Below are 25915 nucleotides of genomic sequence, written 5' to 3'. Positions count from 1 at the left end.
AAATGTGAAAGTTAGTGAGGATGTATGTGTGTGTATGTTTGTTACTTGTTCACACAAAATCTACTAGACAAATTGTTATAAAATTAGGTACATGGTTAAAATATAACTTGGAGTAACACATAAGGTACTATTTATCCCAAAATTCCCACGAGAGCGAGCCTGGGGCACAGCAGTATTTAATATAAAAGCATTGTGAGCCTTGCATGATGCTAGAGTTTATAAACAAATTTTACAGTAATACTCTCTCTTTGTAATGGAAAGTATTCTACTCAAATGCAAATCATGCACACATTTACATATAATTTCATAGTAATTAATAAGTAACAAAATATGTTATGCATAATAAAACACCAATTTATTTATGGTGACTTGAGATGTTGTTGCTTATGTATGCTGTTAAACAATCAAACCTGTAACCATTGTTGCATATTTAGCTATTTTATGTGAATCCAAAACCTATAGCATTATTTATTTCATATATTTACAGTGGTATGTTAAAATTAATGCTAAGCTCTGTCTACCAGTTAACTTTGGGGTTTTTCCATTTATTTCCTAGATTTATTTAGAATGATAAAACATAGTAAGACATTATGTCAACCTCTATATGAGTCCACATGCACATGACGGTTTTATAGGTTTTTATTCTTCAATTAATAATTTGAATATCATAAGATGCTACAGCACGAAGAGAAGAGTGGTTCTTGTAAATAAAGTTTATCAGCATGTTGTTAATGGTATGTGTAAAATTGTAGGTACCTATATAATTATATATTTTTAATAATATGTAAACATACCTTACAGTACCAGACACTTAAACAGTCATCACTTAACGAAGCAAATAATATTTTGTCCACATTTGAGACTATTTGCTTTATAATTTGATTATCAGCACCCAGATTCTTCAAAACTTTAGGCCAACCAATAGGAAAGTACATTTTGACGTAAAATCATTGGCTATATACCTAATGGAATTAACTAAACAGTACAGTGACAGTCACAAGCACTGTTATATTTCATAATAGCAAACTGAAATTACAGATAGATATTCGATAAAATCAGACAAAAATCAAGCAGAGTCAGCTTCAGCGCAACGAGCGATTCGTCAACAAAAATAGAGATTGGTTTTGGTTAATGAGTGGAGTGAGTGAGTGAAGAGGTGTCAATGTTTGACAATTTATTTTGACAGAGTAGAAACGTCATCAACGCCCATAGACACCATTTTTCTTTCTGGTGGTTGCCATTAGTTTTTGCGATCTGTGTGTATGGCAGTGGCAGACAGGCTAACTATAGGTGCCGTTCATAACTTTGCTTCTTTGCTTATATGTCTTGTCTGTGTCACTGACGAAGTGTGTTATAAAATGGAGGAGAGAAATAGAAAAGCCAAGGAGCGGTCTGTATTAAAGATTGGATTATGGCAACATTTTATTTTTATTGAGACTGGCATGGCTGACAATATAGAGTTAACAATTTCTCTATGACCAATGCTTGATTTGTAACAACAAAAACCTAAAATTTGTCTTGAAAATACCTAAATATCGAATTTAATTTGTATTTACTTCCTTATTATTTCGTTGATTCACCCGTAATGTGTAAGATAGCTTTCATAGACGCGTTACAACAATACAGTTACAATGTCGGAACATACTAATGTCGATAAAAACAACCTGTGTGTTACTGAAGATGTATTCGAAAAATTTCAAGCAGAGTCCATGTATGAAGAAGAACTAATTACTCTTTCAGACCTCTTGACTTCAAATGATACAACAACATCTGTTGTGCCAGATGATGCCAAGGATCTTTTAACCGATGAAAATGTTGTATTGGATGGTATAAGCAATGTTATAGATAATTCTGAAACTGTACAGCATTCCGAAATATCGACTGGACCCGGTGAAGTTATCGGTCACCAAGCCCAACTGTTGATTGAAACCTCTGACTTAAATGTGTCTGAAAATATTATAGTTCAAACTAAAGTTGAGGAAGAAAAACAACGTAGAAAAAGAGGTAAGAAAAAGAAAACTATTCAAGAAAAATCATTTGACAAGGCACTCACACAACAACCGGAACAATTACAATCTATAACAAGAGGTCGAAGGAAGAAAATAGCTGATGACATGATGAACAGTCTCAGCTTAGAAGAGCAGATGGAATTAATTCATAGTGATGTTCCCAAGATTTCAAATAATGTAGAAATTCATTCAGAATCTGGATTAGAAGAAAATACTCCTCAACCTTCTAAAAGTAGAGGTAGGAGATTAGTCCAAAAATCTAAAATTGAAACTAGTATCTTTGATAATGGTATGGTCAGTGAACAATTAAAAACTATCAACCAAAATGGTCAATCTGTAGGTGTACCAACTACACGAAGAGGTAGAAAAAGGAAAACGCTGCAAAACAATGATAATAATGATGTTAGTCTTCAAAATAGTAAATTGGATATAGACCTCCAAAATGAGGAAATTGATGTCAGTGAAGATTTGCCAATATCACAAATTAAAAATGGAAACTCAAATACAGGTGAAGATGTCAATCTAAGCATAGATGCACAGTCCACAAATTTAACAAAAGGTAGGCCACGTAGAAATATAAAGAAAACATTAATAGCTGAACCAGACACCATCAAAAATAAAGTAACATCTGGCAAGAAAAAAGGTAGGCCTAAAAAACAATCTCAACAGTCACATGATACAGATCTTTCAGAAATTCAAAATGACATCAACTCTTCTACACACAGTAGATGTAGTAAGGTTGAGGAGCCTTCTAGCACAGTTGACAAAATAGATCCAAATCTCGAAGTAGCTCTAGCAAGTAAAACTGAAGAAATTGATAATGATGAGGCAGATGAAATGTCTTTAAGTAATTTTAAAGAAGCTATTTTGTCTAAAGACAGCAATGTCCCTTCAAGTTCAAAGGAAGAAGCCATAACCAGCACAATAGAACTGGAACTAGAGGACACTAAAAGTAAGACAAATGAAACTCAAAATAAAATAGATTCTACAGCACCAGAATTAGTAGATTTTGAATATAATCTTGATAATATTGCCAATGAATGTGTGAATAAAAAAAAAGAAAATCTAAATGCTGAAACAAATATGATGTATGCTAATGAGTCTTTACTGATTGAAGATACTAGTAAAAGACCGAAAAGAAGGAAAATGAAACAAAATTTTCGTTATCAAGAGGATTCTGATGAAGATCCATTTGCCAATATTGAACTTTCAGATGATGAGCCGAAACGTGGTAAGAGAGGAGCCAGATATTATTCAGACGATGAATACATTCCAGGTAAAATTACCCGAGGTAAGAATGCTGCTGATAGCTCCCTAAGTTCTGATATGGACATAGAAGATTTTGAACTTGAAGGCTTAAGGAAACAAAAAAGAAAACGTTTTTCTAAAAAAAATGAATCACCCAAAAAGAAAGGCAAGAAAAGTGAAACAGATTGTATATTAGATGTCACTACTGTTCCTCCAGCATCACTAAATAATAGTGATGATATAGAGGTCTGTCTGGAATCATCTGTCATAAAAAATCCTCAAGTTGATGAATCTTCTACCTGGGGAAAAACAAAGGCATTTGAGAATTTTATTGCTCAAAAAATACAGGGTACCGAATTGAAAATAAAGAAGGTATCGTCAACTGCATCCACAACAACAATTGCTCCACTTGATATTCCAACGCTTGATCCGACTGTTAAAAAATTGATAGAGAAATCCACTCAAACAGTTAGGACCAAAGTGAATGCACAAGGTATGCAAACCTCACCACCATATGATGTTCCTATGAAGGAAAATGTTACTCTTACGAAAGAGCAGTCCGAAAAAGCATGTGAATTCCTTAATAGTATTGTTAAAACTACTTCTGAGTTAGGAGTATTGATGACACAGAAATCTGAAGATTTCATGAAAAAGAAAATACATACGGACCATGTGACAGACACTTTTAAAATGGATTACTGTGTAAGAAAGTCATTCTTGCTATTTAAATTAGCCAAACATAATTTGATGCAAATGGAAGAAGACTTGGCTAACCAGTATGAAGAATTTCTAAAAGCAAATGACTTAAGTGAATATAGGGAACAAATAAAAACAATGGCTTCAACATCAGCACAGAAAGCAGATGATAATGATAGTGATTGTGAAATTGTGGCTGTGGAGTCTGTGTCTGGGTCAACAGCAGTAAAGAAAAGTGAAAAGCCTAAAGTTAATCCAAAGACTGTGTTCTTAAATAAAGAACTCTCAATAAAAATAACAAAAAAGCCTGGAGAAGACAAGAAAAATAATGATGACAAAAAACTCAATATCAAAGGGCGGCACACAGTATGGATTAATGATTCTGTGATTTTAAAAAAAGTTAAGCCTATGCAGTCTTTTTTAGCCCAGGACAGCCGAAATAAAAAACCTCCTGATTATAACATCATTGAAAATATTGTGAATATTTTTTTTAGGGAATATGATAGACAGCGAGCCATGTCTGTTTGTGCTCCCTTTATTTCGTCTGAATGGGTGACTGCCAGGAGGGAATATGCATGCAATTATTATGTAGCCAGTCCTGAGATTCCTACAGGTAGTGAGCATTTTGTAAACAACACAAATAGAGAAAGTATTGCTGATGTTAATAAAACAAATTGTAACTCAATAGTTTCATCACCAAAGTCATTATTTTCACTCTGTACTTTATGTATACAAAGGCAATCATATATCAAGAAAAATACAGGGAAATATATACAAGCAAAGGAGCAGCCCAGTTCATTATTTGAGATATGTTTGCATGTTTTGAATAAAGACAAGAAAAAAGTCCTTAATAAGACTGTCAACATTACAGATGCATTATCCTTAAAGACTATATCCTTCAATAAAGTTATGGAAACATTGAGAGTGACTACAAAACTGAATGACATCTCTCAATTCATACCTGAAAAGAAAAAGGTTACTCAAGAAAATAACCATATAATACCAAAGATAAAAAATTTAAAAGTAAATGGTGCAAGTAAAATAGAAAGAAATCATCCTAAAAACGAAGTGAAAACATTGTTTGCACTGTGCGTGAAACTTATTCAAAATAAGCAGAAAATAAGTTATCATAATGATCATTTTATTAATGAAGAATATATTCAACATAATAAAGAATCAATTTTATTAGATGACGCTACAGATAAAAATGAGCAAACCTATCACAACACTAAACTGATAAATTGTGTGCCACAATCTTTAAAATATATTACATATGATAATATTGTACGCTTAATGTATGATTTTAAGCCTAAAGAATTACCTCTTGTCTTTGATGGCTCTTTTGAAGTAGTTAAAACATTGGGGAAGATTTGTCTGGATATCATCAAAACAAACATGTATGATTTGAATGTTACAAGATCCAATATGACGATTAATTCAGTAAATACATTGTCTGAAGAAGCCTTCTTCAATATTGAAGATACATGCACAGTTCAAGGTGATCAATATCAATATGATGAAGACGACGATAATAACTGTTATGAAGATGACTTTGAACCTCAATATGAATTTGAGGACGATGCAAATGACGTTCTCCATCAAGATAACAATTGGGTAAAACAAGTTGAAATGAAGGAATTTAAATCTTGTCTTGTTTCAAATATGTCTAGTAAAACAAATGACAGTGTTACTGATGACGCAGTACAAGCTTCTGACGATAATACACCATCTGGAATACCTTACATGGTGAATATCAAATGTGAACCTCCAGAAGAAGAATTAACGGAGAATATTGTTGACCCGGCTATTGTTAAAACAGAACCTACATATACAACTAATGAGATGACAATATCATTTGAACATGTAACTACAAAAACTGAACCAGATAATTCAAATGCTTCAAGAAGCTATGACGGTGACGCTTTTGAAGATTTTGTTTCTTCAAATAAAATGATATACTGCTCTTTAGATAATACTGATAGTGGAGAAAAGTTTAGCCAAAGTGCTTTGAGAATTCGACGTCAATTTGACCCTGATTGGGATGGTAAGAATGATGCTGGTATGAGCTTATTAATCCCACATACGTATGAACCATTGCAAATAACTGAAGCAAAAGATACCCTAATGCAAAGCAGCTCTGACGAAAGTAATAAAGATAATTCTTCGAAAAAGAAAATTGATAAAAGAAGAAAAAAGACGAAGAAAATAGAAACTAAGACTAATAACAAAGATATCAGTAATACTTCAAAGAATAGATTGGTAGCAAGTAATGAAAATGAAGCAAAGAAAGATGTGCATAGTACTTCAAAAAATAAAGCATTGTTAAATAACGAAGTTGCCATCCTGACCCGAAGAATGCGAGAAAAGATAAGACAGGAAGAAAAAAAGGTGCAATCATCTGATTCAGAAAACGAGACTATAGAAACTAGGTCCAAATGTGAAAAGAAAAAAGGCAAAGTGGAAGAAGTACCTGATACTAGTCAAAAACCTAATAAAAAAAAATATGACGGGACTGATATTCAATGTAACAATGTAGATTCAACAGAACGACTTGACCTGAGTCCAAGAAAACAGAGGGAGTCTGTTCCAGATGAAATATTCACTGGTTTTAGTGCTGTGGATCAAAGTGAAATATCTACATACCAGAAATATTTAAAAGACGTCTATGATAAAATACTACCTAAAATTGATGGAAATAACAAAAATAGTTCCAAATATTCTGAACCTACAAGCAATGAACCATTTATGAATCCCGATGAGCCAGTAGAATTATTAGAATGTGAGCCGACATTACCTATGTTTGAAAAAGAAACTCGCAAGCGATCTACAAGAAAAAAAGGTAAAGTAATTCCAACTGAAGAAATGTCAGATAAGATCATTTCAGATAAGAATATTTCAGAAATTCAAACACACAAAGAAAACACTATTGGAGATGCTCCAATAACTGATTCACCAGCAATTGTGGACCGACATGGATGGCTGTGTTATCCTATTGATGTCAATGATAGAAAATTGTATGATAACTGTCAAATATTGTTAGATAAATTGCCAGAGACATTTGTAGAAATGTATTTTCAATACCAAAGTATTACAAACAGAAATAAAGAGGATGACGAAGTTGATAGGTAATACAATATACAGTTATTTACTCAACTTTATGTAAATATACATTTATATCCTAGGACTATTTATTTTTTACAGGTTAACTAATTTGCAGTCATTGAAAAGAAGTTCAACTGTGAAAGAATTGAAAACCAAAAGTAAAGGGAAAGAAAATAAGAGGGAGTTAGCTGAAGGGACTTCTAAGGCAGATAACAATTTGGATGACTCGCGTCCAGCGAGCCCAGGGTCAGACCATTATAATGAACTGACGCCTTCGGAAGATGAAGGAGGTGACGAAGATAATGAGCCACTGGCAACAGTAATTATTTTCTGACTATTTAAGCAATGATAAATATTTGTTTATAGTGTTAATGATACAAATTTTCATTCTTTTTCTTTAGATGGCGAAACCGACGTCCGAAAACAACATGGCTAAAAGTTCTCTCATGGACGACAATGACAGTGATACGGATACTGCCATAGCTGAAGGGAAAGGCAAGACTGAAGGGAAACTTAACAAAATCAAGCAGGAGCCTACTGATGATGGTGCGAAGCCAACTTCTGTTAAGAAACCAGGTCCGAAATCGAAGACGAAGTTATTAGATCTGAAGACAGAGCATCCAGACCTGATGTTGACGGCAGATAAGATGATGAATAAGGAATTGACGCTACTCCACGCGCCGATCAACCTCGACGACAAGGTGCCAGAAATTCCATTGAAAAAGCCCTCTACTAGGAGCAAAGCGGTTAGTTTAATTTTGTCTTAATTTTTTCCAGAAATATTTCAATTTGATAATAGTCTGAAGTATATACTTTTAAACATTTCATTTATTATATCTTTCTCCTTTAAGCAGTCGCATACATATGCACTAGTACTTATGCTTTTACACATTATTGTAAATCAAACGTTTTTCGCAAATGAGGTACTGGGTCCTGTACGTTGTGTCGAATGAGGCCGGACACTGGAGCGAATACTTAATGACGCGACACTCACCAAGTTGAATGAAACAACCGCACGATGTTGCGAATAAAAATTGTAATTACATACTAGTTTAATACTTTTAAGCCTAAATAAAATCCAGAGAGCAAATTATTAAATTACAAAAATAATTTACCATCAGATGACTAGAAATAGGGACCTTTCTATGTGAATCAAAACACTTAAAAAAACACAAAATTTCACCTGTTGAATATAACAACGTAAATAAAATCCAGAGAGCAAATTATTAAATTACAAAAATAATTTACCATCAGATGACTAGAAATAGGGACCTTTCTATGTGAATTAAAACACTTCAAAAAACACAAAATTTCACTTGTTGAATATTAACGTAACGCGAAAGTTTAAGTTATGTAATTACAAAATTTTATTCGCTACAACGTGGGTCGCTTCGGCGTCATGTATGGGACCCAGCTTTCTTCATTTGCGAAAAAATGTTAATACGTTGCCGTTTGCAGAAGAACTCATCAAAGAAAGAGATCCACTACCGCATCAAGAATGAAGATGATTCGTCATCAGAAGAAGAGAAGCATTGGGTCACCACGAAAGAGAAACTCCTCAAAAGGCTGGAGAAGAAGCAGGAGACCACATTGTGAGATTTTTACAAAATATTTTTGATTAATCTCTCCTCTGTAGTGGTGTCACCACGCCCGTCCGCTTGGAGGTCCTGGGTTTGATCCAGCCCGGTTTTGGCTGTGTTTTGTTCGTTTCTGCGTTTGTGTACAACTGACTTGATTAATCGCTGTATTGATGAAGAGAAAATAGGAAAATTCTTGTATGATTAGTGGCTGAAGAAAATACCAGGAAAACACTCCGATGAGAGAGTTATAACGTTATTATTTTTTTAGAGCGGACGAAGCTAAACGCACGAAGATAGTGAGCGAGTACATAGAGCGACGCGGCGAGAACTTGGAACCGCGGCTGACGCAACGTCGGCGTGGGCGCAGGTCCAACAAGCGGCTGCTGGAGAGGCAGAAACAGCTGAGGTCAGTTACAAACATCAAACCCGCGAAAGAAATCTACTCTTAGTGTTTCTCTTTCTGTGCACTCGCCAAGAAACCTTCATACCGAATTTCAGCTTTCTATGTAGTAGTTTCGTCTATAAATTGTGCGTTGTCTGCAAGTCATTAATTTAATACTCATTACAATAATAATGCTAAAGACAGTAATACGCATCAAAAACACAGAATAATACTGCAGTTTTATGAGATTCATACTGTTTGACAACCTGGCTAAAAGCTAAACAGCCGCCAGCGTCGTAAATGCAGTCAGGGTTGTCACAATATATAATACACGTTATACTCTATTGTAATTTTTCCAAAAGTTACAGCCCAATATAAACTCCTCCTCGGCCCTCCCTCCCCACACCTCAAACATTTATGTTTAGCACCAATTTCTGTTATATCAGGTCGATTTTAATGGCTCAAAATCACGTTTACCCTTTTAGTTTACTTTAGCGCATTGTCAAGACAAATGTTACACATGTAACTTAGCATGTTTAATGTATACAGGGTGTTAACGAAGGAACTGCTGGGCGACGCCGCAGATAGCGCGCATCACACGAAGCGATACAACCAAGCCTATTTCAAAGGCCGCCGAAATATCAGAAAGGTTGGATGTTCATTACATACCAGTTGTTGCTTGCAGCTCAGAATCAGGCTATGAAGTATATCTATTTCAAATTTCATGTAATTCGACCCAGCAGCAGTTTAACCGTGAAAGCATTATATGATTATATTATTATCTTCAAGCCAGAAAAACAAACTTCCGTTAAAAAATAATATTTTATTGAGTAACATATAATTGTCTAAAATTATACCTATTGAAGTTGCGGTCCCTGGTCTCCGACGCTCTACGGAAAAATGCTCAGTAGAGTTATTTATTTAAATATATTTTCAGGTTATTGACAAAAAGTCCCTGGCAAGGAGTACTGTGATGGCGAACATGGAAGAGTTTGAGAGGAAGCGAAAGTTGACCATGAAACAAGCGAAACTGGTGAGTTTAACATTTTAGTTTCTGTCCGCGACGTCGCCCATGTGATCGTCGTTTTTTACTGCTTTGCTAAAGGATAAACAGCCGCCAGCCGTGGCAATGCAACGTAATCGTATGGACATTGTCAAAATTTATATGGAAAATTATCAGCGAATCTATCGTACGTATTAAATTTCCCATCGTTCATCATCGTGGTTGTACTACAATCAATTATACACCTAAACCTTCTCCAGGAATCATACTATCCATGGAGTAGTTTCAAAGATCCAAGCATACATAGGGACAGACAGTGGGACGCAACTTTGTTTTATGCTATGTAGTGATAAGTTTGTATTATGTTGTTAAAGCGGGAGATGTTAGGCTGCGAGGAAGGCGTGAATGTCTTGGTGATAAATGACGAGCTGTGCTTGGAGTACGACTTCGAGCTACAGCAGCCCGTGGTCGCCGTGCACCCCTTCTTTACCAAGATCATGAAGGCGCATCAGGTAGAGAATCGTGCACATATCTCTCTCTCTCTCTCTCTCACTTATCTTCACGTGTTATCGGTGGCATTAATGGTTAATAAAAAAAAATATAATTCTTCCACCTTTCAATAATAATTATTTTCATTCTTTCACCCTTGTACTAATTTATATAATGTAATCTATATTTGATGTAATTATACTTGATTACATAAATTGATAAATAATTAAATAAAATGACGGGGATTACAAAAATATTCTAAATGAAAATAATACAATTTAGCAACCAAAAATGTAATATACATAGTGAATTTACTTATTTATTGAATGTTCCCGACAGTACGAAGGCGTGAAATTCATGTGGGACGCGTGTTTCGAGAGCCTGTCGCAGCTAGCGGCGGGGCACCCCGGCGGCGGCTGCATACTGGCGCACTGCATGGGGCTCGGCAAGACGCTGCAAGTGCTCGCGCTGCTGCACACGGTCAGTTTGTATAGTGGGTGATGCCTGAAGGTCAACAACCCAGTCCAGGGACACCAACAATATTTATGGGCCAGTCAACAAATAGCTAATAACGCTACTGCGCGAAGGCGCCCCAAATAAATTTCTTCAGTAAGCAAGGACTAACTCAAAATCCCACTGTCTAGGGTTGGAGTTTGCGCGGGGCTCAATACCACTAAAATTATTTCTATATAATACCAAATATATCAAATATCAATAAATGTTCTGCTATCCAATGAAAGCTACATTATTATTATACTAGCTTTTGCCCGCGGTTTCGCCCGCACGAATTTCCCACGCGAGTAGTTCATTTTCCGGGATGAAAGGTACCCTATGTCCTTCTCCATAATTTAAACTGTATTTATGTAAAATTTCAAGAAGGTTGAGTAGATAGAGTGTGAAGTGATAACAAACAAATTTACTTATTTAATATTAATTAGGATTAGTTAGGATTTTGCGAGCTACACGCACCTGAGTGACTGGTGGCCGTTATAACGCGCGTGGGCAAAACTCGCGACACCCCTCTCAAGCGAAATGATCGAAATTTATAGTTGTGAGAGTAAAAATATTTACTAAAATAGACGTGAAAATGTGCCGATTGAATGCAACATATTGCCATTAACACCAAAACCTTTGTCAAGACCATCGTCACGATATAGTTGATACCAAAATTTTATGACACGATTGTAGAACATGAAAATATTGTCTCCAGGTACTGACCCACCCTGGTGTGGGCATGCAGCGGGTGTTGGTGTGCTGTCCGTTGTCCACGGTGCTCAACTGGGTGGACGAGATACACAAGTGGATCGGGCCCGTCACCGACCAGATCAAGGTACGATTCCTGATTAAATAAATAAATATATTAGGACAAATCATACAGATTGAGCTAGCCCCAAAGTAAGTTCGAGACTTGTGTTATGGGATACTAACTCAACGATACTATATTTTTATAATAAATACATATTTAGATAAACATCCAAGACCCGGGCCAATCAGAAAATGATCATTTTCCATCATGACCCTACCGGGGATCGAACTCGGGATCTCTCGGTTCAGAGGCAAGCACTTTACCACTGCGCCACCGAGGTCGTCATTCTGTTTCTCATTAGCAAGAAATAAATTTCAGCTTTTTTTTTGCAATATAGACTTATATTTTCTCTATATCTGTACAGAATAACAAAATTAGGTACCTCCGAGGTGTCGAATTGTACTAACGATAAGCCTCATTAGTGATTCTTATCGCGTGTCAGAAAGAGCCACTATTAAGCAGCAGTTTTGGTTTAAAGTTAGCAGAATTAATACTCTGGATACAATACAAGGTAGAAAAAAAAGAGAAGAGACAACGCGACGTGTTGGAATTATGATTGAATTGGCTACAGTGGTATTAATGCCATAATACCACCATTAACTTATTTTAATTCCCGCTCGATTCCAGAATCTTTTCATCTCATTATTATTTCCAAAAATAAGTTAAAAAACATGTGTGACATGTATAAAAAATCCATTTAAATAGATGCTTGAGTATTTTCAAAAAACATAATTTCTTGCTTGTAACAGTGGGGTATGTTGATTAGAAGAGTACCTACTACTCTCTAATGAAAATACTGTACGTCGGCTAAAGACGTAAAGAGATGAATTAATTCAGCCGAACTGGCATGGTCTCGATAGCTCAGTGGTCAAGAGCACTGTCCCGGATAGACAGATTCAATTCCCGCTCGATTCTAGAATTTTTTCATCTCATTATTATTTTCAAAAATAAGTTAAAAAGCATGTGTGACATGTATAACTAATACATTTCAACCATATTTTATTTACTTGTTGTTTCAAGCAAAAGAAAAAGAAAAGGACACTTCAGGTTAGTTTTAAAACATTGAACATTTTCCCATAACAATACTCAATCCTTCTAATATTATAAATGTGAAAGTTTGTGAGGATGTACATATGTGTGTGTATATGTTTGGTACTCTTTCACGCAAAATTTACTGGACGGATTCTTATGATATTTGGTACTCGTGTGTCTAGAATATAACCTGGAATAACACACCTTTTATCCCCAAATTCCGACAAAAGCGAACCCCCGGGCCCCATTTACTTATTTTTAAGACTATGGTTTGTTGATAGAAGCTGAATACTTTTTTTACGAATCTGAGTAGGTTTTAAAACAATTCGTTATAATAAGATACCCAAACTACTAAACAATTGTAGTTATGTGTTCAGAGCGCGAAAGCTAAAACTTATTTCGACACATTCAGGTTTTCGAACTGTCAAAATTGAAGAAGACTTACGAGCGCGCGTACCAACTAGAAGACTGGTACAGCGGCGGCGGCATCTTCATCATCGGCTACGAGCTGTTCCGCAGCCTCACCACGCTGGACGCCTACCTGGACGACGTGAGGCCCACTATTGTGAAGAAGATCCGCACCGCGCTGCTGGATCCTGGACCGGATATCATTATCTGCGATGAAGGTAAACATTTGTGTCATTATCATCCTCATCTCGTCCCTCCTTCGCTCTGGTAAAACCTTAATAATAAAAAATATTAAAAACATAGTAGCCTATATTATTCCTGAATGTTTCGTCTATCTCTGTGCCAAATTTTATCAAAATCGGTCCAGTAGTTTTTGAGTTGGTTCATTACAAATAACACTCCTAATGGAAGTTTGGATTTGGTGATTTTTTTATCATTGATATTTTTATTTAACAGGCCATCTTTTAAAGAACGACTGCTCCGTGCTAGCAGTGGCCATGAGTCGCGTGGTGACCAAACGTAGGATAGTGCTGACCGGTACGCCCATGCAGAATAACCTCAGGGAATATTACTGCATGGTAAACTTCGTCAAGCCGAACCTACTGGGGACTTATGCCGAGTATTCTAACAGGTGTGTGTCTCCCCTATGACTATAATTATGACCTAGGTGCGCCCCGACGCTTCGCTCCTGTGGGAATTTCGGGTTCTGTGTTATTTTCTACGAAATTTAATTATTTCTATGAAATTTGATACACGACCAAATTATCCACGATGAACAATCGGTCCAGTAGATAATGCGTGAAGAGGTAACAAACAAACTTACTTTCACATAACATTAGTTGGGATTATGACCTACATAGCATAGACATCAAGCCGGACTGATACAACGGAGATCCTGTTCCGCAGCTATAGCTGGTCAGGTCGAAATGGAAAATGATCTTTCTCATATTGACCTGGGTCTTACATGATTATCTAATGTTATAAAATTATAGTATCGCTGATTTAGTTTCTTGTAAAACACAAGTCTCGAAGTAACTTTGGATCTAACTTATTGTGTGTAATTTCTCTCTATGTATTTGTTTATTTATGGAACAATTGATAATATACAATAATGCGTCGCCGATACAGAAACTTTTGCAATTTTTTAAATAAGCTATTATTTTTTGGTGAGATCTTCCCTATTTTACACATGGTGTTATATGTTTATCTCCTTCTCATCTGAGCGTGTGTGTAAATAAAATATGTTATGTATCCTATGCACACTTTATAAAACGGATGTAATTCCAGATTCGAAAACCCGATTATGAACGGCCAGCATCGCGACTCGAGCGAGGAAGACATAAAGTTAATGAAAGCGAGAACGCACATTCTACACAAAGTTCTAGAAGGTTGCCTACAACGGCAAGAGGCTTCAGTCCTTTACCCATACCTGCCTAAGAAACACGAATACACCGTGTTCATTTCCCTCACGAAATGCCAATGGGACATGTACAAGTATTACCTGATGCATTACGCGAACAAAGCGAAGCATGGAGTGCTGAAGGATTTCCACGTGCTACAGAAGGTGTGGTCGCACCCGCAGGTGCTGCACCACTTTCAGACTAAGGCTAGAGACGTCAATGTCAATAAGGTCAAAGGTGATTTGTTTACTGTCGTAATTTTTTTTTAAACATATGTGTTTTCTTATTACTACTACTTTGTGGTACTATTTATTAAAGTTGGCATATCCATAGTTTTTACTTCAAAAATGTTAAATTTGCTATTCCGAAGAATCTAATATTTTGATAATCTTATATAATATGCGCGAAAGGTTGCGGCTAAAATCCCCTATAAACAACTGTTTGGTTTGATTTTTGTGTGGAAATAGTTGGGAGGGTGGATCGATATAGGCTAGATCTCTATAAATTAATCTGCTGGGGATTTGGCTACATCCATTAAACCATATAGTCGAAATAATTGCTATAGACGCAGCTATAAATAAATTTTATTTTACCCCAACGACTACTCTTATGTCTTTAGTTGTCACTACGACATTTTACAATAAATATGGTAACTTCCAGCTGAGAAGCTAGAAGACGACCTGGCAGAAGAAGACACGGCGCCGGAAGCGGATATTAAGCCGAACAACACCGACATCTGGTGGCTGCAGTTCCTAGAGGGCGGCGCCATGTTGGACAGCCTCGAGTCTTCCAACAAGTTCGTGGTGGTCTTCAGGATATTGGACGAGTGTGTCAAACTGGGGGACAAAGTGTAGGTTTCATTAATTCGTCACTTTTGCAATGACTATAGTTCATGCTACATCACTAGTATTTTATCAGCATTTATTCAACTTGCAATGTAACTATGTATGTTCCTATGTGTATTGGGGTGGCATCTTGCAACTCAATTTTGATGCAGATATCTTCAACCGATTGAGCTGAAATGTTGTACACACGTTTAGTTTGGATGACAATTCATTATTATGATAAGCATGACTTGACGTTGCACCCAGGAACGGCTCCAGGGAACTCCTCGACGGATTACTGGACGGACATGACTTTTAAATAAGATCCGACAACAATAAAAGCTTATGTCAAAAATGACATTTTTGTAAAAACAAAACTTATTTATACTACCAAACAGGCGTGCGGACCATATGATGGTTGGTCACCGTTAAGCAAAGTCATAGCTTGCCTTTCGTTTTCCTCATACAGGAAAGATAAATGTGTACTAGAAATACACGAAAAGAAGGCATGTATCGTCGTTAAGTTATTATAAGCAAAAAAAATCAAAATAAACGATAAATTCATTGCATTTCAGATTAATATTCTCAACTTCCCTGTTCACAATGGATGCGCTGGAGTTCTTCCTGCGCAAGATCAACAAGTGGTCGCTGGGACAGGATTACTACCGATTAGACGGCTCTGTACCGGCGGAGGTCAGACAGAAGTGGTGCCGCGAGTTCAACGCCGAGAACAACCACAAAACTAAGTGAGGGTGGACATTTTTATTATGTGGATCAATACTATATATTATTAGTAAAATTAGAGTTTTTCTACAAGAGGCCCGCCCCTGCTTCGCTCGAGTAAAACCATAAAAAGGTAAAGGTAAAGGTATGTTACTTCTGAACGTTTCTTCTATCTCTGTGGCAAATTTTATCAAAATCGGTCAATTAGTTTTTGAGTTTATTCATTACATACATATATTACATATTATAAAACAAAGTCCACTGCCGCGTCTGTCTCTCTATTGTCGATTAACTCAAAAAATTGATGCACGGATTTTCATACGGTTTTCACCAATAGTGTGATTCCACAGGAAGGTTTGGGTGTATAAAAGCCGGGATGGGCCGATAGTTTAACAACATTAGAATATGTACGAATGTCCCCCGCAGAGTGTTCCTGATCTCGACGCGCGCGGGGTCGCTGGGGCTCAACATGACGGCCGCCAACCGCGTCATCATCCTCGACACCTCCTGGAACCCCGCGCACGACATCCAGAGCATATTCCGCGTCTACCGCTTCGGCCAGAAGAAGGACTGCTATATCTACAGGCTGGTCGCTCTGGTATGTTTGCTTTTATTGTTTCACTAGATTCGCACGGGTGCAATATTATATTATACATGTTATATACATATAAACCTTCCACTTAAATCGCTCTATGTATTTATAAAACCCGCATCAAAATCCGTTGTGTAGTTTTAAAGATCTAAGCATACGTAAACAGACAGACACTACAGAAGCTACTTTGTTTTCTACTATGTAACGAAGCTGGGCCCTAACCAATCGACAAAACTCGTCAACATTCAACAAAATCGTCTACACAAAAATATTGTTTCTCTATATTTTTTCCTTACTTCGACAACGATTTTGCGTTACGTGCGTGTAAACGTGTACATGTGTTTTCGTTGAATGTTCACAAAAACTTTGTTGGAGGTTCTGGCTGGACACCTTTTTTTACCGGATCGAAAAAGAATATACTGAAAGATCGAGCGAAGTGAAGGAGAAATTGAATAATTATACTGTTTCCAGTACCAAATAAATGCCTATGATTAAATTATTATTTAATAAACAGGGCACAATGGAGCAGAAGATATACGAGCGTTCAGTGACGAAGCAAGCGGTGGCGTGCCGCGTGGTCGACGAGCAGCAGATAGACCGGCATTACAACATGCAAGAGCTCACTGAACTTTACAGGTAAACCAAGATGTTTATTACAAAAAATACTCTTTTATAGCACAAATTTCTCACCTTCACGTTAGTGTTAAATTAGGGAAATATTTTCCCAGATTTCAAGCAATTTTTTTTTTTTAATTTTTAGTATGAAGTTAAATAATTAAAAAGTTTCTAAAAGTATGTGTAAGTGAACACATTACGAGAGTGTTTCGCAATTTTTTGTCATTTGAAATACTAGTAATTTGTAGTTTTGGTAAATATGTATTAATTAATTTAGAATATGACCTGAAAAAGTGCTTCGAAGGCCTAATTTCTGAATAAATGATTTGATATCAATTGATCAATTATGTTTTAAACTGAAATAGTTTGCCGAATTACTTTTTAAACTGAAATTGCCACTTTAATATTGAAATATAACCATTATTGTAATCCATTATTTTTTCTTTCCACCCAATAGATTCGACGAGTCCGGGTCCGGCGTAGAGTGCGGCGTAGCGGCGGGCGTGCGCGACGTAGCGCTGCTACGAGTGGCGCGGCTACGAGCGCTGCACGCCGTGCACGAGCACGACTCCTTGCTGCGAGGATCCGAGCCCGCGCTGCCTGAGCACGAGCGCCAGGCTGCTTGGTCGCAGTTCCAACAGGAACATGAAAACGGACGTGGGTATTCTTGTTAGGGCGATGTCGTAGCGTGCGGCGTAGCGGCTACGAGAGATATGCTACGAGCGCTACGCGGCAATAATTACAAATTAAGAATATCTTAATAATAAAACACTTAAAAACACACATACACTACATAATAGGATAATATAATAATATTATTACTTTTAACAGTACAATACACAAATACAAATATATATAGCTAAATAGATTTTTTTTTAATATCAAATACATAATTGATTTAACAAATTCCATTTTTTTACAGAACTTGAAAAAGCTAACGAGAAGAAAGTAAAAAAGATAGCGGTGAAACGCACGTACAACAAAGCGGCGCCGGCGCCCACCGTAGAAGCCGATCCGGGAGCGGAGGATTCAACGGACTTCAAGCCTAAGGAGCCGAAGGCCAAGCGAGGCCGACCAAAGGCTCATGTACAGCCCGAGAGCGAATCTATATTACCCGATCCTGATACTGACAGGATAAATACTTTAGGTAATTCTATTCATTTAGTGCCGGTGGAGTTGGTTCCATTGCTCTCTCTCTTCTTTTTCAATTGCTTTAGTTCTTGATAAAGACTTGACTCGGTGACAAGGCGTACGACGAGGCGCTCTGAAGTAAAATTTGAATTGCAACGCTTATTTTTTTTGCATTTCATTGTTTTATTTTGTTCCGTGGTCATACCAAATGAATGGAAAATAAAATAAAAATAAACTTCTTGAAGGAACCATTTATTATCATCCATTTTAACATACCTACTGGCACAAGACATATATTACAAAAAATATTCTTGAACAAATATCCCGTTTATATATATACTTGTCAAAGTTTAGTCCTAAGCCGAAATTTTCAAAACACCGATTTTTGGACTATGGCCGTGTGTTTGTTTTTCAAACATATGATCGAAACTAAATAGAGCGAAAGGTTGTAAGTGTAGAATATTAAACCACACTTAACCCCTTTGCATACGGCTCGTAAGTAATCGAAATAACGCGCCTCATACAACACCAACAGCACATCAACCTGTCTTATATCATTGCCAAATTCGCCCGTGTTACCGCCGCATAGAGATTCATGCAGGCATAACATTGAGTGTTCTATATAGATATTCAAGGAATTGAGCGAATTGTATGAGACGCCGCGTTGTTTTTCATTATATTCCTTACTCATGTTTCACGGTGTTAGTGGCATAAGTCGTCATAAGTTAGAGCCCTTAGAAGAAGAAATCACGATATAAAATCCATATGGAATGCCTTCATTTTTCCATCCTTATTTCTAGATCCGAACACGGAACAATCCATGGTCCGCAAAATAACACAATTGCTGGTGAAACACAAGTTCACACACCGCGACGCGCAAACAGCGTTGCCGCAACTGGTGACGAACGTGAGGCGGGTAGTGATGACGGGGCAGGACTTACAATGTGACCCGCTCACTGCCAGCATCGCTAAGGTGCTCATGCAGAAACAGGTAAATATATATACACTGGTGACGAATGTGAGGCCATAGTGATGACTGGACACACACAGCTGTTCTTTTACCCATTCAATTCTTATTATGAACTGTTTTTATATTATGTCTTTTTATGTATGTAGGTATTTTTAGAAAAGAAGCGTTTCGGTTTATAATGTTCAAGGGACATATAGACCCGAACTAAACAAAGATTTATATAACGATGATGATATCTTCTTCTAAAAGTAATTTCAAAATTTTAATTTTTTACGACGGTTGTTTTTATATTTTTTTTAAATACTTATATTTTTTTAACTCTTCTACCAATTTTAAATTTTAGTATAACGATCCAGCAGCAATGTTTTTGTTACAGTCTATGGCTTATCACAATGGTCTTAAATATATCTATTTTATCTAGAGCATACTTATTTTTTTACAAGAATCTGACCTTGTAATCTACCCTAATCCAGGACAACATGACAATGCCTCTCGTCAACGGAATCATCGGTGAGTCGCTCAACCAAACCGTGCCCGAAAACGAACGACTACCCACCACAGACTTACCAGCCGACCTGCTACTACCTCAAGCGTCCAAACCGGGCCGCCCTAAGAACAAACCAGGCCCCAAATGCAGAAAGGGCTACGTCTACGAAGAAGTTCCCTCCACCTCAACAGCCCAAGAAAATTTACCACTATTCGATCGCCTATTACTGCCTGATAACGATGGCCGGACTAAGAGAAAAGCAGCAATCGCAGCTGAGAAACTGCTAGATACAGCCCTCGAAGATGGCGTCATTGACCTCGACAACGATGATGACTACGACAGCGCCACGGACTCCGCGCCTGAGAAAACAAATGAAATATCAACAGAAATCTCCAAAACATCTACAGATGTCTCCAAACCGGGACCTCCTGTCACTGCAGGTGTTACGAAGCCAGACGTCCCTACCAATACAACAACAACGGAGGTTAAAACATATAAAAACAAAAAAGCAGCGGTCGAAGAATTGGAAGTTTTAGAAGATGTAATGGACACGAGTATTCTCCTAAGCGATGAAGAAGAAATAATACTAAGTAAAACCGCTAAAGAATTGGAACCGGAAACTGAAATTTCAGTTCATCCTTCATTGTTGAAGAATAGTAATTTTATAAAGATTGTGGCGCATACGTATTTGGCAGGGAATCCTATGTTGGACGAGGACGCGGCTATGTTAGCAGCGAGGTACAGCACGTACAAGGCGGTCAAGGAATTGGAGTCAACAGGGAAGCCTATCACCAGTGGACCGATTTACGATATAGCTGTACAGGTATGTTTACGCTGTTGCTTTTTGTTCTTTTGTCCATTTAACACATGTTAATATCTAACGATCACGTTGGGAATATGAAGTAATGTAAGCCACATTGGCCACATCGCACTTTTAAATCGAATGACACTAAAGTCCAATTTTTTAATTTACCTTTGCTGAATCTCTTGTAAAAAAATATATATTTAATTCGAGATTTGAAATGCCATATTGTGTAAAATGTCTCCAATAAGGATGTATTATTCAAAATAAACTTTTCCTCCAAAGGTACTCGGCAAAACTATACTCAAGAAACTGCACAGCACAAACCACAAAGTTAACATCTCGGACGATATGCAATCTTCCTTACTACTAGACTTACTGGGAAACATAGACAAGAACACTCCCAAAACCACGGAACACACTGTTAAAGGCTCTGAGAAATCTAGCAAAAATGTCAAGGCCCCAGAGCCCAGAAAACCTTTAGTAAAAGAAAAAAAACCGAAGCCCAAACGTTATCGGAAGATATACTTATCATCAGATGAAGATACATCAATATTATCCCATGATGCGCCGGCACCCGCGGAACCGCAGACAAAAAATTCCCAAGCCCAGCCGCCGTATTTGTCTAGAGTGATGAACGACAATGGCGTGTCGAGCTCGCCTGCGCCGGCGCAGGGAGTCGTGCCAGTTGGATTGTGAGTATTCATGTCAAAACACACCTTATTTACAACTCGTCTTTAGGTATTTTATCTAGTGTGTTTATTAATTCCCAGGTCGACCGATATTTTATCCTGGTTTAGTTTGATTTTTTCTAGCAATGATTATAGTACACAAGATTAGTTCACTGAGTGAACCAACGAGACGTGCATATTTCGGGACACCCATGGCATCTGTGTAATGGAACCGTTTTTCGATGTATTCAGCTAGAGTGGGGATAAACGCTCGAAAGAATCGGGCCTCTCACAAAATTAAATTAAAAAAATTAAATGTGTTCTAGGTTCAAAACGACAGTGACTCCAGTGACCGCAGGCGAGCAACGGCAAACCAGAGTGGAGCCACTAGCCGAATGTATTCTCCCTGATGACGACATCCATCTCGTGCCGGATGCGGCGCCGGCGTCCGCGCCGCCGCCCCCACTGCCTCCACAGGTAGACAAAACATTGCAGGTATTTTATTCAAGGAATATCTGTTACTTAGTCAAGGGCGGATCCAGATTTTTTTCTTGGAGGGGCAAAAGGGGCAGACGGGAATGTATCAACATTAACTAAACTCGAAAATTGTTATGTTTTTATAAATGGTTTATTAAAGAAAACATTTGAAAATGTTCATTATTTATTTAATTTTTTTGTTCTAAAACGGCTATGGTGTGTAAGTAATGGATACTGTTGCGTGAACGTGTAATACTAATGTAGTTAAATCAGCCCTACTGTTCTCTCATCTTAAAGATATCCCTAATTGGAAAAAACTAAATAAACATTGAATTTCAGCAGACAACAGGCCCATCCATGGTGCCGCTATCGAAACTCGTCGCCCTGCCGCAGCAACCGACGACCGCGACACAGAAGCAACCGATCATACTCAAGATGGTGCGCACCACAAACACTCAGATGACGGAACCCTTACAACAATTACGACCGACGACCAACGAAGCGCAAAAGATGCCAGTAGTGGTCTCCGCGGGTCCCCCAAAAACAAAAATGGTGGATACCACCATCTGCCTCGACAGCGACGAGGAAGACGGCCACCATCCCAGCATCCCACCACTCACACCTATCCCCGTCAGTCTAGCTCAGACCAACAAACCTGCCTATGCCACAACGTCAACACTTGGCGGGATCAACCTTCGACTCTCCAAAGTAGACCCTTCCAAATTTATTTTAACCACAAAAAAACCGACAGAATCCGTCCCGGTGCCCGCTCTCATTGAGAATAAGGATACGCCTGTGCGATACATCGTCATCCCTAAAGCCCAAGTGGCTCAAATGTACCCGCCACTGATACCCGTGTCTCAGCATCAGATGCCGCCACACCACGTGGTCACCACCAACCCGGATGGAACATTCTCATTGCGGCAGGTGAACACACAAGCGAATATGACCAACAAAACCCCTCCAACAAATCCTACTATCTTCACTCATACATCCGCTGCTTCTAACCCCGTCTCTACTTCAACTACTACCAGATCTGGTAGAAAGACCCGAAAAGATGTTACCACATCTACCCTCGTGGCTACTCCTTCTTTATCCATAGACTCTGGCAAGATTTTGAATTATAATTTTGAAACCAAGGATAGGCGTAAACAGTCTTTATTAAATAAATCATCGGCAAATGCTCCACCGACGCCAGTCAAATTCAAAAGTATTGCGGCTAAACCTGAGACCCCGACTAAACCTGTGGCCCCGGTCAACCATGTGACCCCGGCCAAACCTGTGACTCCGGCAAAACCTGTGACCCCGGCGAAGCCCGTGACCCCGGCCAAACCCGAGACTTCAGCCAAACCCGCTGAACGACAACGCAAAGTCTCCAGTAGCAGCGAGTCCTCGGAATCCGACACCACTAACGATCCACTCTCGATACTGAAAGACGTCGTCCACATACAAGCAGACTCTTACTTCACCCCGTCCGAAGCGCCTCAAAATAAAACAAACACTAAAGCTAGCACTTCTACGCCAGCAAAGACTCAAAAGACAAAAGAAATAACTTCCAAAAATACCGCGGCACCGACTGCGTCTTCCAATCAATCAAATAAATCTAGAGTGTTCGTAGATTCGGTAGATTTGACATACTACGATGATGAACCTACACCCTCAACTGAAACGCAAACTACTAATACTACGACTTCGACTAAAGCACAGTCTGTTAAAGCGACATCTACAACGACTAAAGCGGCAACATCGCCTAGATTGCAGGCAACTAAGCCACAGCCGCAAAAGACACTATCTACATCGACTAAAACACAATCACACAAGGTTGTACAGACACCAATAAGAACTATGCCAAGTACCAGTAAATGGCAGCCTACTACTAGTAAAACTCCGGTGACAACTGCAAATAAATCTAGGTAAGTAAATGATACTATTCTATAGATATGTATAGATAGAAAAACACATTGCCAAGTTATAAAATACAAGTGGGACTAATAATCATTATTGATTTAAATGCACATATATTAATGAGTACATATTTAGGATATATTATTTTTAATTGCTGGCTTGTGCTAGTTTGTCAAATTCAAATCATTTATTCAGAAATTAGACCTTCACAGGCACTTTTTCTCGTCAATTTTTATATTTATAGTTATTTCTCACAAGCTACAAACTACTGGCATTTCGGAACGACCACTGCTGAGAAGAAATGCCGAAAGAAACTCATTTGTACAGTGTTGGTCCCTATCATGCCAGATCGGCTTACCATTATTGTTTCATACGATGTTTTTAATTAGTGTATTTTATTCGCATCAGCTCGAGTCAGCCTGCTCCTAAGAAGCGTGCTGCCCCCATAGAAACTGCCACTCCCAAGAAAAAGAAGACCGACCGTAAGTATATTCTTTTTTAAATGTCTAAAATTAATAACTTGAAACTATTGATTTTTTTTACCATAACAATGTATGAGTTGTAAACTGTTTTGTACACCAATAAATAAATAAAAATCTTTGCAGTTATAACTCCTAGCAGATATTCTTTGATAGTTGTAACTCATTATCACAGGCGGCGGGTCATTACCCGCCCCGGTTTCGCACATGTGTCTTTCAAACTTCGTCTAAAAATGCCCTATCTAACAGAATAAGAGTCGAAATACGTATCGTTATTTAAGATCGTAACGTTAGCCTACAGAATTTACAGAAAAAAAGCGTAGCGTAGCACATTATTTATTTACATACATTTCTTCCCAAACACTTTATTTACATACATTTCTTCCCAAACACATTACAAATTCTTATTAGGAACTTGACGAGAACATCTGTTCAGTCAGTTTATAAAGAGAATAAATTAGAGCGGCGTGATCTCTGGGAGCTTATCACCCAATCTTGACCATTCGATTTCATATTGCAATAACAAAAAACTTATGTACGTTTAAAATCAGTTTTTCTAAATTTTAAAGATAACTGTACTGTGCATGTTATCCCATATTTTTTCATATATTCATTTATATTTTACCAAAATATGCATTTCGTTTCAGATCTTATGACGTTGAAGGACTTCGACATAGACGATATCGACGATATAATCGAACTCGACTAAACAGCCTTACCTCCTATTGAGCGACAGCCATATTTCTGTCTCGTCTTATTTTTGACATTATGGTGATTCGATTTTTTTAATACATCTCCGTAAATACTGCTTAGATCTCCCAAAAGATGCTTTTTGGTAAGCATATTTTTTTCCTTTTGTGATAATAATGACCATTATGATAAATTGTCATTTCTACTGTGCGTGTGAATAGAGTTATATAAATGTTATAATTATATATGGAAGGATAGCAGAGAATTTTTAGGAATTATATAATATCAGTTGTAATGTGTAAATTATTTGGATGTTTCACTTCAGTAATTTTGTAAAGCGTGACAAGTGGGAAGCATGGTGGGGCGAGGTTACATAGTGGTCGATACTTGTAATTTTCTAGTACAAATGTCCACATAAATTTGGCTAACACATGGCTTATATAGCCAATCTTGTTGGTGAACGTTATCATGCATTGCGTATTATTTTAACAGAAATGGAGCATTAGATCGCCTCACTACTCGCCTTGCGGTCATAGGTTTACATTTTAAGAATATTGATAAGCGCTTTGAAATCTCCGCATTAAGTACATAGTATTTTTTTATGATTTACATATACGTTCCTAATGATTTTTTGGAAAATTAGAAAATAATTTCTTTGAGTTACAAGTACGCTCGCAATAAAGTATTTGCTTTGTATTTTATTTCAAAAAAATAAGTGTGATTATATATTTTCAATGGTTAGAGCATAGCTATATGTCTGTTAATTTTGTTAAACAACCTAATATTACGGTATGTACGAATATTATTTTATCTCGATAACCTAGAATGTAAGTTTAAAAATAAATAAGTCAAATTTCATTGGTGTTTCATTTCTGCTTTTTAACAGACTTAAAA

The 25915-nt window shown here is 37.4% G+C and overlaps 2 protein-coding genes across 4 annotated transcripts in view; one reads left to right on the top strand and one right to left on the bottom strand.

Moving 5' to 3' along the window:
- Nucleotides 1-1163, bottom strand: part of Rich (RIC1 homolog) — a 34111-nt gene extending 32948 nt beyond the window's left edge. The window contains exon 1 of the mRNA XM_053758399.1: nucleotides 795-1163. Within this exon, the coding sequence (XP_053614374.1) occupies nucleotides 795-935 (141 nt within the window). The 5' untranslated portion in view covers nucleotides 936-1163. The remainder of the gene's footprint in view (nucleotides 1-794) is intronic.
- Nucleotides 1164-1463: 300 nt separating this feature from the next.
- On the top strand, nucleotides 1464-25879 carry LOC128677430 (uncharacterized). Of its 3 annotated transcripts, none has more exons than XM_053758275.2 (27): nucleotides 1464-7078; nucleotides 7155-7374; nucleotides 7457-7801; nucleotides 8514-8647; nucleotides 8904-9041; nucleotides 9567-9666; nucleotides 9955-10050; nucleotides 10395-10532; nucleotides 10849-10989; nucleotides 11720-11839; nucleotides 12836-12862; nucleotides 13260-13473; nucleotides 13712-13886; nucleotides 14543-14892; nucleotides 15316-15505; nucleotides 16055-16225; nucleotides 16629-16800; nucleotides 17309-17430; nucleotides 17867-18066; nucleotides 18332-18556; nucleotides 19341-19531; nucleotides 19984-20820; nucleotides 21085-21494; nucleotides 21797-21947; nucleotides 22290-23860; nucleotides 24261-24334; nucleotides 24979-25879. In XM_053758275.2, exons 1-27 carry the CDS (start codon nucleotides 1632-1634, stop codon nucleotides 25038-25040), a joined length of 12021 nt encoding a protein of 4006 aa, XP_053614250.1. In that variant the 5' UTR covers nucleotides 1464-1631; the 3' UTR covers nucleotides 25041-25879. The 3 variants fall into 3 exon arrangements, with proteins under 3 accessions (XP_053614250.1, XP_053614249.1, XP_053614251.1); XM_053758274.2 differs by having other exon boundaries at nucleotides 22287-23860; XM_053758276.2 differs by lacking the exon at nucleotides 12836-12862 and having other exon boundaries at nucleotides 22287-23860.
- Nucleotides 25880-25915: the final 36 nt, after the last annotated feature.

This window comes from Plodia interpunctella, chromosome 18 (assembly GCF_027563975.2).
Source record: "Plodia interpunctella isolate USDA-ARS_2022_Savannah chromosome 18, ilPloInte3.2, whole genome shotgun sequence".
NCBI lineage: Eukaryota > Metazoa > Arthropoda > Insecta > Lepidoptera > Pyralidae > Plodia > Plodia interpunctella.
Note: the sequence above shows the minus strand (reverse complement) of the source record. Positions and strands in the feature narration are given on the sequence as shown.

Bases quoted from the DNA above. Each gene is read 5' to 3' on its own strand.
- LOC128677430 (XM_053758274.2), top strand. From the start codon at position 1,632: ATGTCGGAACATACTAATGTCGATAAAAACAACCTGTGTGTTACTGAA. The intron at 11,840-12,835 runs GTACGATTCCTG...TGTTGTTTCAAG, and splicing joins CCGTCACCGACCAGATCAAG to CAAAAGAAAAAGAAAAGGAC. The intron at 18,557-19,340 runs GTAATTCTATTC...CCTTATTTCTAG, and splicing joins TGACAGGATAAATACTTTAG to ATCCGAACACGGAACAATCC.